The 11079-nt window shown below is 40.0% G+C and overlaps 1 protein-coding gene across 10 annotated transcripts in view; it reads right to left on the minus strand.

Moving 5' to 3' along the window:
- LOC106513529 (protocadherin-15) overlaps window positions 1–11079 on the minus strand; it is a 207090-nt gene that overhangs the window by 7571 nt on the left and 188440 nt on the right. For 6 of the 10 annotated variants that reach the window (XM_014002479.1, XM_014002461.1, XM_014002432.1 and 3 more), the window contains 4 exons: window positions 10505–10624; window positions 1891–1909; window positions 1508–1546; window positions 1283–1356 (listed from right to left, as the gene is read on the minus strand). In XM_014002479.1, coding sequence (XP_013857933.1) covers window positions 1283–1356; window positions 1508–1546; window positions 1891–1909; window positions 10505–10624 — 252 coding nt within the window. Of the gene's footprint in view, window positions 1–1282; window positions 1357–1507; window positions 1547–1890; window positions 1910–6448; window positions 8499–9460; window positions 9467–10504; window positions 10625–11079 lie in introns of those variants that run through there. The other 4 variants (XM_014002418.1, XM_014002425.1, XM_014002439.1 and 1 more) reach the window with 4 other exon arrangements.

Here is an 11079-nt window from a genome sequence, read left to right on the forward strand (position 1 = left end):
GCTACACACCTTTTCAGAGCCTACTGAAAAAGTGGCTTAGCAATCTGAATAGTCTACAAATAACTTTTGTATTTTTTTCTACTTCTTTTTTAAATTGACAAAGCAATCATGATAATTTTACTCTATTAAAAACATAGACATACCCTCAGGTGTGTTTTCCTTCCTTTTTTTTTTTTGCATGGGTTTTCTCCGGGTACTCCAGTTTCCCCCACCCCCCAAAACATGTACAATAGGTTACCTTCAGGCCCAGGCCGCCCTTGAAAAAGAGATCTGAGATCTCAATGGGACTTACCTGGTAAAATGACGGTAATTTTTTATTTTTGTGTTTATTTTTTGTATTTTTAATTTTATTTTTTTGAATGGACAGCAGCTACTCTTACATAAAATGTCTGTTTAGGATTATTAGCTGATCCTAAAGATTTCAGAAAAAAATGTACACAAAGGAAGACAGATAGTGGAAAATTGTGTGTCTGTGTCTCCTGAACATTAGAGGTTTGCTGTGAAGCCCACATGCTTTTTTGACTGCGTAATAACTTTTCCCCTCATTTTAAACACACACGGCTCAAAAGTCTTTCCATCATACGGGTGGCACACTTATTGGAGGAATTAAGCAACTTATGCAATATGATATCTCATGGGAAACATGAAACACATGGCAAACAAATGCCAGTGTGATTTAGACATGTTAATTAGAATGAGTTAAGAGGACATGCATTATAAGCTGGTGAGTAACTACGGTACATAATACCACACCTAATTCCACTAATGAAAGTTTGTAACAAGAGTTTGATGTTTTCTTCTTTGATCTAAGCTTCTAAGGTGTAAAAGCTTCTGATAAACTTGAGCAGTAATTCCCAAAATGGGGCAAGTCACCTGTAACAGAGCCAGTGTGTCTAATGCTTAACAATTTCTCAGCAGCTGGGATGGCTTCGAGTTTCATGCTTTGCCTCTTTAGAACATATGGGCAAGTTAACGAGCGAGCCAAAACACCTTGAATCTATTAAATTGGGAAATGCTTTCAGAGGCTCAGGTGCTCATGTCAAAACCACTTAAATGATCTCATTTGGTGGGAGTGAAAGGGCTAAAATACTCATTTGGAATGTGACAAAGTGTGGAAAAATATTCAGTTTTGTAATGATCAGCTTCCAAAACACCTTAGAACACAGGCAAAGTCAAAATAAACAATACTAATCTTTAAGCTGGGGAATAAATCAATGCTGACTTGTGTCTTGGATTAGAGCACTGTACGATTAATGAGAGATGCAACTGGTCGCATGCTCACCCTTGGTCGTAATTATAGTAGTCTTGTGCGTAGTAATCCTGGCCTGGGTCGATACCTGACTCCATGGAGAGCTCCTGCAAGTTCACAGAGGCAGACAAAGAAATTACTCAGCATTCCTTAGGTTAAAAACAGCCAAAGGAGACTAACAGCAGCAACCTGGGCGAGTAYAGACAAAGGGAAATGACTACAATCTCTGTGAATTAGGAAGAGCGGGAGGGTTTCTACCTCAGGTCTCAGAAGAGATGGCCTCAGCAGTTGCTGTTGCTGCCAAAGGTTAGTACAGACGAGGGATACGATAATGAAGGGAAAGGATGGTCAGGAAAGACAGAAGCATAGGAAGAGTTCAGCATTTTGTTTCTAATTCAAAGCCAGAAAACACTTCCCTCATAGGTTTTTGATCCATGGCGAAAACCATGAAAAGAAAAAGACAAAAAAATAGAACCAAAACAATACGGATGGAATAAAGAAAGGCTGGAAAAGATGCTAACCAAGCAAYAGGAGTTAGAAAACTGCACAGAAAATTTAATATCTTGCCTTCAGATTTATCAGTTAAACATCAACAGTTTACAGATTTAATCATATTTGAAAAAAAAGACAAAACTGCTTACCGGCCTGCCGCCTCTTCTTCTGAGCATTGTAGGAAAAAAAAGAAATAAGACAAACAATGAACATGGCTTGACATCAACATTTTAAGYACTTAAAGGAAAAGAGTATATTGTTCAGTCTACAGGACTACTGTGTCTATATTCTGCTGACCAAAGATTAAACTGCAGCTTTACTTACTGTGCATTTTCATGTGTTAAATTAGAGTTGCAGATATTGTTCAGCTTTCAAAAGGATGCCTAAGGCTGCACAGTTATCATGCTGGTATAGGCTGTTTTTTTGTGTTTTTTTTCCACCTTGTTATCTCATCCAAAAGAACAGAAAAAACAGATGAAATAAATGCAAACATCAAAGTAGCAAGTGAGACTGAAAAAGGAAAAATAAAAAGGAAAGTCAGTTTTTACATGATCATATAGAAATAATATGCTGAAAGATAAGCGGAGAATGTTGTGATTAAGGGGAAAGATTTGTTGYTTAATGCAAATAAATCTGTCTTTGGTTATTACATCATAATAAGATTAGAGTTAACCATCATGATTCTATAAGGATTCTTCACTTTCTGTTATGGCAATTGATAGTTTGTTTATAAAGAAGCGAGGAAACTGTAAAAGTTCAGATTTAATAAAACAGAAAAAAACTTACATTTGCTCATGAAAATAAMACACATGCAGTGTGTGTAGCCTTTAGCATACAAGTCAATAAGAAACTGTAAGTTAAGTAGCTTGACTGAAACTTCCAGGTTCACGAGCGCACAAGTGTAGCCTGTCTGGACCCATAAATAATGACGACTTTCATACACTTAGATATATGGCCCAGCAATGATGTGAGATTCCTCAGGAGAGCTGTAATCTGTTGTTATGTGCAGGGACCAGGGAGCAGGGATGGGACAGAGCCATATGCCACGCCTCCCAGGCAGAGCTTGATGATGGGAGCAGGATCTGATTGATGACTTGTTGGCTCGCCTGCTGGCCATTGCTGCTTCATGCAACATCAAGGATAATGGCTCAGTGGACATTAGCCCTGGAAAGTTTGCACACGCGAGGTCTTGGTGGAAGACGAGTAATAAAAAAGATGTATGAAGGGAGAAATAAGAAGAGCGGCCCTAAAATCCTATCAGGATTTATATTTTGTGCCGGGACCAGGAGGCTAAAACTGACTTTGATAATGAGTGAATAAGTGCTCTGATGTTTGCTGAACAACACCCTGCCCTGAAATCCGACATAAATTAGAACGTTTTACAGGCTTGAGAGTAGTTCTGTTACCTTTAGGAAATGCTAAAGCCAGTATCTGTTGAAGACAAGTTGGCAAACAGCCTTTGCGGCGTTATCTCCTTTTTTTTCCACAGGATTCTCTGAAACCCCAGCTGGAATTTTAAACAAGTTAAAAAAAATACATTCTCTCTATACAGTCACAAAGTAGTCATAGACATCTCAAATGTGTCTCAAATGCTTCTCTACTTAATTTATGTAATTCTAGAGTGCCAGAGCTGTAATACTCTCAGACACTTCAACAGTGTGTGTGTGTGTGTGTGTGTGTGTGTGTGTGTGTTTGGAGTGGTCAAGCAGACAGTTGGCTTGTGAAGGGAGGACTTCGGGGTGGAGATAACAGTATTTGCAGTGGCAGAGAACCAGGGAGGGAAGGACAAGGAGGTCCTTACTGCCTGTCAGCTCTGAGAGGCATGTAAATTTAAAGGGGCAATATTATGTGTTTCTCAGGCATACATTTAAATACTATACTATAATAAAGTATCTATGTCATCTTTAGCTGTTATTAAAATTCTGTTTTTATGTTTAGATAGAAAATAAACTTATCTTCTCATCACTTCCTCTTCTAAACAACTGGAAATTGTCCTCTGTCTCTTTAAGACCCACCTTCCGATTTTTCTCGCCCATTTCGATGCGCAGGGGGGGTTCACGCTTGCTAGGGGAAGGGGGTGGGGTTGCCATGATGCAGTTTACCTGGCATCTGAAAATATATTTCCTCAAAGGTATTTTTTATCTGAAAAGAGCTTCACCGAGTGAGAACTAATGTTAGGAGACCCACAGACAATTTAAGTTTCACTTTCAGTTTCACCCGGGAGCCTGCAGGAGTCATGGGCAGGGTATGTGGGGAGTGTGGAGGGGGTGCGCTCTGCCATGAGGAAGCTTGGCTTAAAGACACGTCCCAGAGGCATTTCTGGTCCCAAAAGGCGTTTCTGGTCCCCACCTGTCGTTTTGCTCCTCAGCATGGCTGTCTAAAAACACTGCAGGATTTCTCAAACACACATGAATGAGTCAAAGCAAGGCTTTGGGCATGTTTTTTTTATGAGATTATAACATTATAACATGATATCAAACTCAAAAAAGTTGATTTTACATGATATTGCCCCTTTAAGGGAAAATCTTTTTAAATAAATCTGTAAGATTGCCCTATGCATCTGTATACAAGCAAAATGGGGGAAGATTTACAGACAACTTGTACAACTTGACATGTAAGGAACATGCATTAGTGAGATGAGCCGTAGAGCTGAGAATGTGGGTTGCACATACGGAAAATTTGCCAAATCTTCTCAGCCATAGCCAAGCAGCTTATTTTGCTGTTGCTATTGACACTTGTTTCGAGCTTCTGGTACCCCCACGTGTTGTCAAGCAGGTGTATAGTATGAAATTGATTGCCAAAAAGCATGGTGACAACAAAGAATCTACCAAAACACAAATTTCCTTACCTAGTTTAGTTTCAGTCACAGCCAAGTGAGTGGACCGAGGTAAGCTAACTGTATTAAATTCTTTGCTATGTTTTTGGGTCATGTTCGTAATACAGGCTTGACATTGGTATCTAAATTCTGAGCTAAAGAAGTTATCAACCGTTTTACATCACAATAGGATTTCCCACTTGTTCTTGACAACAGGAGATTTTTCTGTGTGACACTTCTATGCACTTGTGGAATAATGACGATGTTATCAGAAACAACAGGCAGGACATAATACAGTCAACATCTAACATGATAATTGTTGGCACCCCTGAAAAACACTCCAGTGAACCATTCACACAGATATTTGACTTATTGTATAAACAATATGAAAAAAAAAATCTGAATTCAATTGAGCTTTCCAGAATAACCATCTGTTTTATTTATACACTGTTCTAATAAACATGTGCATTCCATTTTAAAAAGGTTAGCTGAATCAATCTGCGCAAATTATTGCCCATCTAAAGTTGATATCTGTAATAAAACAAGTTTTATTTCTCTAGAAACAGACTAGAAAAATGCAGTGCTTGATTGGCAACAATTCAACCATTGCCCATCACACAGAACATAATTTTACATTAAAATTACATCAACTTCATTTTGATCCTGTCCCTAATCTTGAGGGGAAAAAAAAAATCTAATAAACGTCCTTCTAATTTCATTTTTTTAAAAGAACAAAACTCTTATGAATTATCAATTAGGCTACGAGTTTGATGAAACCAATTATAAGAACTGAATATTAAAGAATACCATCCATTATGGTTCACTACACTTTCGGTTGACAGAAACAGCGTGTGAGCTGCTAGACTCTTTACAAAGGAGATTACCCCATGTAGCGAACATGGAATACAGAATTAGCTGGCCTTTGATCTGCCCATCAGGGGTAACATGTGATGAATCAAACATCACGTTGGTCTGGATGTGAGGTTTGCCACGTCCATTTGCCTTAGTGCACGGTGGGTGAAACAAAAACAGGATGGGTATATGGGTTAAAAAGTAGAGAGAGGAGAGAAAATGAAAAAAAGAAATACTTGAGCTCAAAAAGTGGAAAAAAAAAACCTGCAATTCCATAAGCTGAAAGAAACTTAAAGGAATGGAAACCAAGAGGAAAGATTAACAACTAGAGGCCAGGGATTGAAAGGCATTAAAGCTAAATGAAATAAGAAGGGAAGTAAGAGTGAGAAAAGCAGGCAGCCCGAGGGTCAGAAGGATGGGAGAGAGAAGAAGTTAACACCGACAGTCCCACAGGCAGCCTTGGTTAATGATTGATTGATTGTCTAATTAGCGTTTTCAATGAGCAAATATCACAGTTCCTCCTTTATCACACTGAAAGAATCTGTGCAGAAATTTGAACACGTTCTCCAAATGTTTTCTCTCGTTTCTATATGAGCTAACCATTTTTCCTCTCTCTCTCTTTTTTTGGAGCTGCTTCCTTTTGCAAGGGTTGCCACAGCAAAACAACTCAGACAGAAGATCTGGCAATTGTTTTACACCCAATTCCTTTCCTAACACAACCTGGGCGAGAACTCGCACCCTTGGAATCACAAGACTGTGGCACTGACCATGACCTACTGCAGCCCTGCTGTGTAAGCAGATGGTGTTTAAATCTACACTGTGTGTACTGTCTACTGCTCCTGTTTTCATAAAATGCATCTCATTTTACTGCTTCCATCATCTCTGCAGTTTTAATCATCCCCCCCCCCCCCCCCCCCCATCATTTTATGAATAAAAAACTACACCTAATAAAACACTGTGTGGCACTGCAGCAACATTCTGAATACAGTTCACTAACTTTGTAGAAATACTAATAATAAAAAAAACTCAAACCTTTTTAATTATGGGAGTTTACAAATGTGAATATTTATTCTTATTTAATTAAAATAGCTTTGGCTTTAAAATTATATTGCCAAGATGTGGAACTGAAAAAAAAAAACATGTTTGAAATGATAAATCCACAAATCTGTTATGTCTAGGGAACAGTTAATAATATTCCAGATCTCACTGCAGTTCTGATAATCAAACTACGAAAAAAAAAGTCAGACTGAATAAATACACTTTTTTTGTCTTATTCAAATGCAAGTCTGTAAGCATATTATACAGTCACTGGGGCAAATATAAGCAGATTTCTTGGCAGGCATCTAAAGTTTGTTTTTCACATAAAGAATCAAGTAAAAAAATCTCTCCAAAACAAGTCACTCGTAATTTTTGATATGACCAAAGCATATAGTATAGAAAACTGAGAAACAAAACAAAAAACACAAAAAAAGGAATCAGTAGAAACAAGTGTAAATGAAAAAATAAAAACAGACATGGAGAAGATGAAATGGAAATAGTGAGAACACGGAACAGAAAATAAGTCAGAACACTGTAGATTGAGATGAAAAATCACAGTGTTCAGCAGGAATAGAGCTGTCTGTGTTTAGTTCATTCGTCTCCTGAAACTCCTCTGCTGGATTCCGACTCACTCCATTTTCAGCACCGTTCAGACTTGTTGAATCAAGCTGAACTTCAGAGGCTGAGTTTGTCATTTTTGGCGAGCTCTGCTTTTCACCTGGATCAGAGCTTTGTCGCTTGTTAGCACAGTCTGACTCCTCAGTCACTTGTGGTTTCATGATAAATTTGGGCACCTTGCAGTTTTTGTCCACTTGGTTGTAAAGGTTGGCAATGGAGCGTTCAATTTCTGCAAGATTCTGGATGTTTTTCAGGATGCCCTTGAGCTCCTTCTTTGTCCCAAGGTCAGTGTCTGAAGAGGTAAGCGGAGGGGGGTGTTTTCTCTCCGAGACGGGACGAAGAGACGACAAAGGGGGTAAAGTGGTCGGGACAAACTGGATGACAGGACGCGGCTGCTCGTTAATAGGCGAGGGAGGAGGAAGAGGCGGCGGCGGCGGTGGAGCAAGTGGTTTACAGACAAGGGGAGGGGAGGACGACGTGGTGCGCTGAGGTTCGCGTAAGAAGGGAGGTGAAGGTGGACCTGAAGGGGGACCGAAGGGAGGAGCTGGTGGAGGAGATGTGGGCGGAGAGGGTGGAGGGGAATGCAGATTAGACGGAGGAGGGGGTGCGGGGTTTTCTGGTGGGTCTGGAATCATTTCAACAGTGATCTGACAAGGCTGCGCTGTCATGTAGTTGGAGATACTTGAACTGAGCTTTCTCAAAACAGGTGGGGTCGGTTTCTGGTCGGAAAGGGGCCACGACTCATCAGCCTGTGCGACGATAAAGCCGGGGGACACATCTCTGCCCATAGATGTAGGGCTATGAGGGTAATCCATGATAGAAAGCAGGGTTTCTGAGGTCAGCTCCAGCATGTCATCACTGTCCATATCCCTGACAAGGATTGAAGAAAGGGAGCCATGGGAGTCTCTATTTTGCTTAAGGGCTTGTTCCTGAAAAGCCTGTTTCTCGAACTGCCTGGCCTGCTCACGAACTGACAACTTGGTCTCTGTGCTGTCACTCAAGTAAGGTGTGCTCAAACTTGACATTGCTTTCTTGTTTCCAATAACCTCTTGGAGTATTTGCAGCTCCCAGTTGGCTTGATCCAAAAGACCTTGTCTTCTTGGCACCTCGTTGCTCTGATGCCCTCTGTGAATGTGAGCAGGGATTGGCCAGGTACATCCTGACCCTGCTGATTGGGAGGGAGAAAAGGAGAGTTGCGTTCCGCGTGCTCTCTCACCCCGTGCAAAGGTTAAAGGACTGCTGAGAGGACTGTTCTCATCGTACAAAGGGTTGTGAACGGTGATGGGGTTGCCATCAGACAGGAGGGTCACGTTGCTTTCGGATTTGGGCAAGCTGACGAGCAGTGCTCCGTTGCAACGGGCTGCAGTGGGGCGACAGGCGAAGCTGCTAAGAATCTTCTGGTTGTTGGCGTCTTCAAAGAGAGACTTTTTAGCCCTGTTCCATTAAAGAGTTGGTAGTGAAAAAGAAAGAAGACTTGAAACAAGTGAAAAGGAATGAGCTACGATTAAGCAAACTAAGAAAGACAGCGACAAAAAAAAATAGCAACACTGAGTTATGATTCTTTGTATTGTGACAGAATTTAACTCGTAAATGGTTTGTAGTTTTAGACCAGCTAAAATGTAGTTCAATTATCAACTAGATGTCAATACTAAACAATAACTTGTGTGTGTTCTGTGAACTTTTTAAATACTTTTATAGCTGCTCCCTTCTGCAGGGGTCATCACAGTGAGAAAACTCGCATGAATAATTTGGCATTAGTTTTACGCCTGATGCAACCTGGGCTCAAACCTGCAGCCTCAGGATTACAAGATTCCACCACTGACCACCAACCTACTAGCTGTGCACAACCCAATAATGACATAAAGTTTCTAATCAAGAGCAAAATCCAATTATGAACTTCGTATTAAGAAAAGAAACAACATTCATACCGGCTTTGTTGAATGTAAAAATGATAACTGTGAAACCACAAGAGATATATTTGCAAAATCTGTCACAACACAGAGGTATGAACATATAATGTGATAAAAGCAGACACACACAATACAGACAGCAGTCTAATGGGAAAGGTGAGAAAAGTCATCTATGGGCCCATCTTCTGGAGCAAGCTTTTTCTCAACAACCAGCAGCGCATCTTTTTACCTGACAACATTTCCTCCCATTCAAAACGCTACTCCTTCAGCAAGGTCAGTTAATAGTGCTGGCTTAAAATGCTTTCAATACTGACTGACAAATTCCTCCAATAGGCTGCACACCAAATGCAGATGTGAACTGCAATGGTTCTGCATTTGTTCAGCAAAAGCTATGATGAGGAGAGGGGAAATGAGGGTGCTGCTGTTGTGTGGTAATTACGCATAATATCAGTCTAATGCAGAGTTTTGAAAAGAATGATTACTTACTGCAGTCTGAACCCAGAGAGACGAGATATGATGGAAGTATAGAAACAGATGGTGAGAACACAAAGAAACATAAATGACAGAAAATAAATGGGGGCACTGACAAAATGTAGGCACAATTTTCTACATTGTGAGCTTTCTGACTTGTGTTGTGAACATCTGTGTGCAGCTTCATTAATGCAAAGCACACACACACAATGTTCTACGATGGAGGATCTGCATAGATGTAAAGATGTTGGGAACAACCTAAGTAAATGACATGGTTTCTTATGCTAGGGAACCAAAAGTTGCAACGATGACAAAAGCTCTTTAATCCCAGTTATTAAAACGCTATTTCCTCCTTAAAACATAAATAGTGACATTAGTCGCAGGACTATTTAACATGCTGTAAATCAAAATGACTAAATCCAGCAGGGCAGCTCATTCAGTTCAAACTTCTTTTATCCACAAGCATTACCATTTCATTACACACTCAGGGCAGCATTTAATTTTATAGGGGAAATCAAATTGTGCTGATGGCAAAACGTTTTGGACGCATGGGGAAAATAAAGAAGCACTCAACGTAGTGTACGTATTAATCAAAGTAAGGTTTAAAATAATTTATGAACACACGCTTACCTTGAGAGAGGGACTTACAAAATGCATACGCAGTCAGATTAGAAACACATACATAAGCTAAAGTCGAATCGCCAGCTGTGCAGTGGCTTTCGTGTTTTGCGGAAATTAGAAGGGGAACATTTTTAAAGAGACAAAGAGGGCAGAAACTCAGTGGTGCAGCAAGTAACATGTCAGAGGCAGCAGTGAGAAACATTCAGAGTTGCTAGGTGGGTTATTTGGAAGAGAGGACTAATATTTCGAATCTAAAATTATCGATGCGCGAAGAAAAAAAAAAAGAAAAAGGAAGAAAAAAAAGCCTTCATCTGGAGTGACTCTTCTAATCTCATCCTCAGTGGAAGAAACCAGCACAGCCGTATACACAACCAGCAGGTTATTGGAACTGGCTGGATGTGTGGGATGAGAGACAGACACCAAAGGGACATAACTCACATGCTGCTGTCGCCAAGCTCCTCATAGAGGTTAGCACTCGGAGCAGCGGCTGGAGCTTTTTTCCCTCCTGGTGGTAAAGCCATCTGGATCCTGGCAGTTTTGGCACACTCTGCTTGTCGCCTGTGCAAATGAGTAGCAATTGCACCAATCAATGCAGGCAAATCAACTCTCAAAATATGTGGAAAAAGAAAGAACTCAAACAAAGAAATTTGAAACCATTTCACTTCTGTTTTCTTCTGCAATCTGATAAGAAAAACAACTTGTTTTTGTTTTCTTGCCTAAAAAAACATCGAACCCGTTTTTTTTGTTTTTGTAAAAGATTAAAATGAGTTAATGTGTTGATTCTAAGTGCAAGTGGCAACCCTTTCACCCTTGAAGGAGGCATTTATCTGGTATCGCCAGCAAAGATATTGCCTAATGTAGCTTTTAATGTGACAACACAACAGCTTAAGTGCAAGAATGCCTTCAATTATAAAAAAGCAGTGAAGTGGTGAACAACTAATCCTTAGCCACAGATTAAAAAAAAATCTTGTCCATAACTACACATGTTTTTCAAATTATTACATTTTTAATCA

The sequence above is a fragment of the Austrofundulus limnaeus genome, unplaced genomic scaffold, assembly GCF_001266775.1.
Source record: "Austrofundulus limnaeus strain Quisiro unplaced genomic scaffold, Austrofundulus_limnaeus-1.0 Scaffold0, whole genome shotgun sequence".
NCBI lineage: Eukaryota > Metazoa > Chordata > Actinopteri > Cyprinodontiformes > Rivulidae > Austrofundulus > Austrofundulus limnaeus.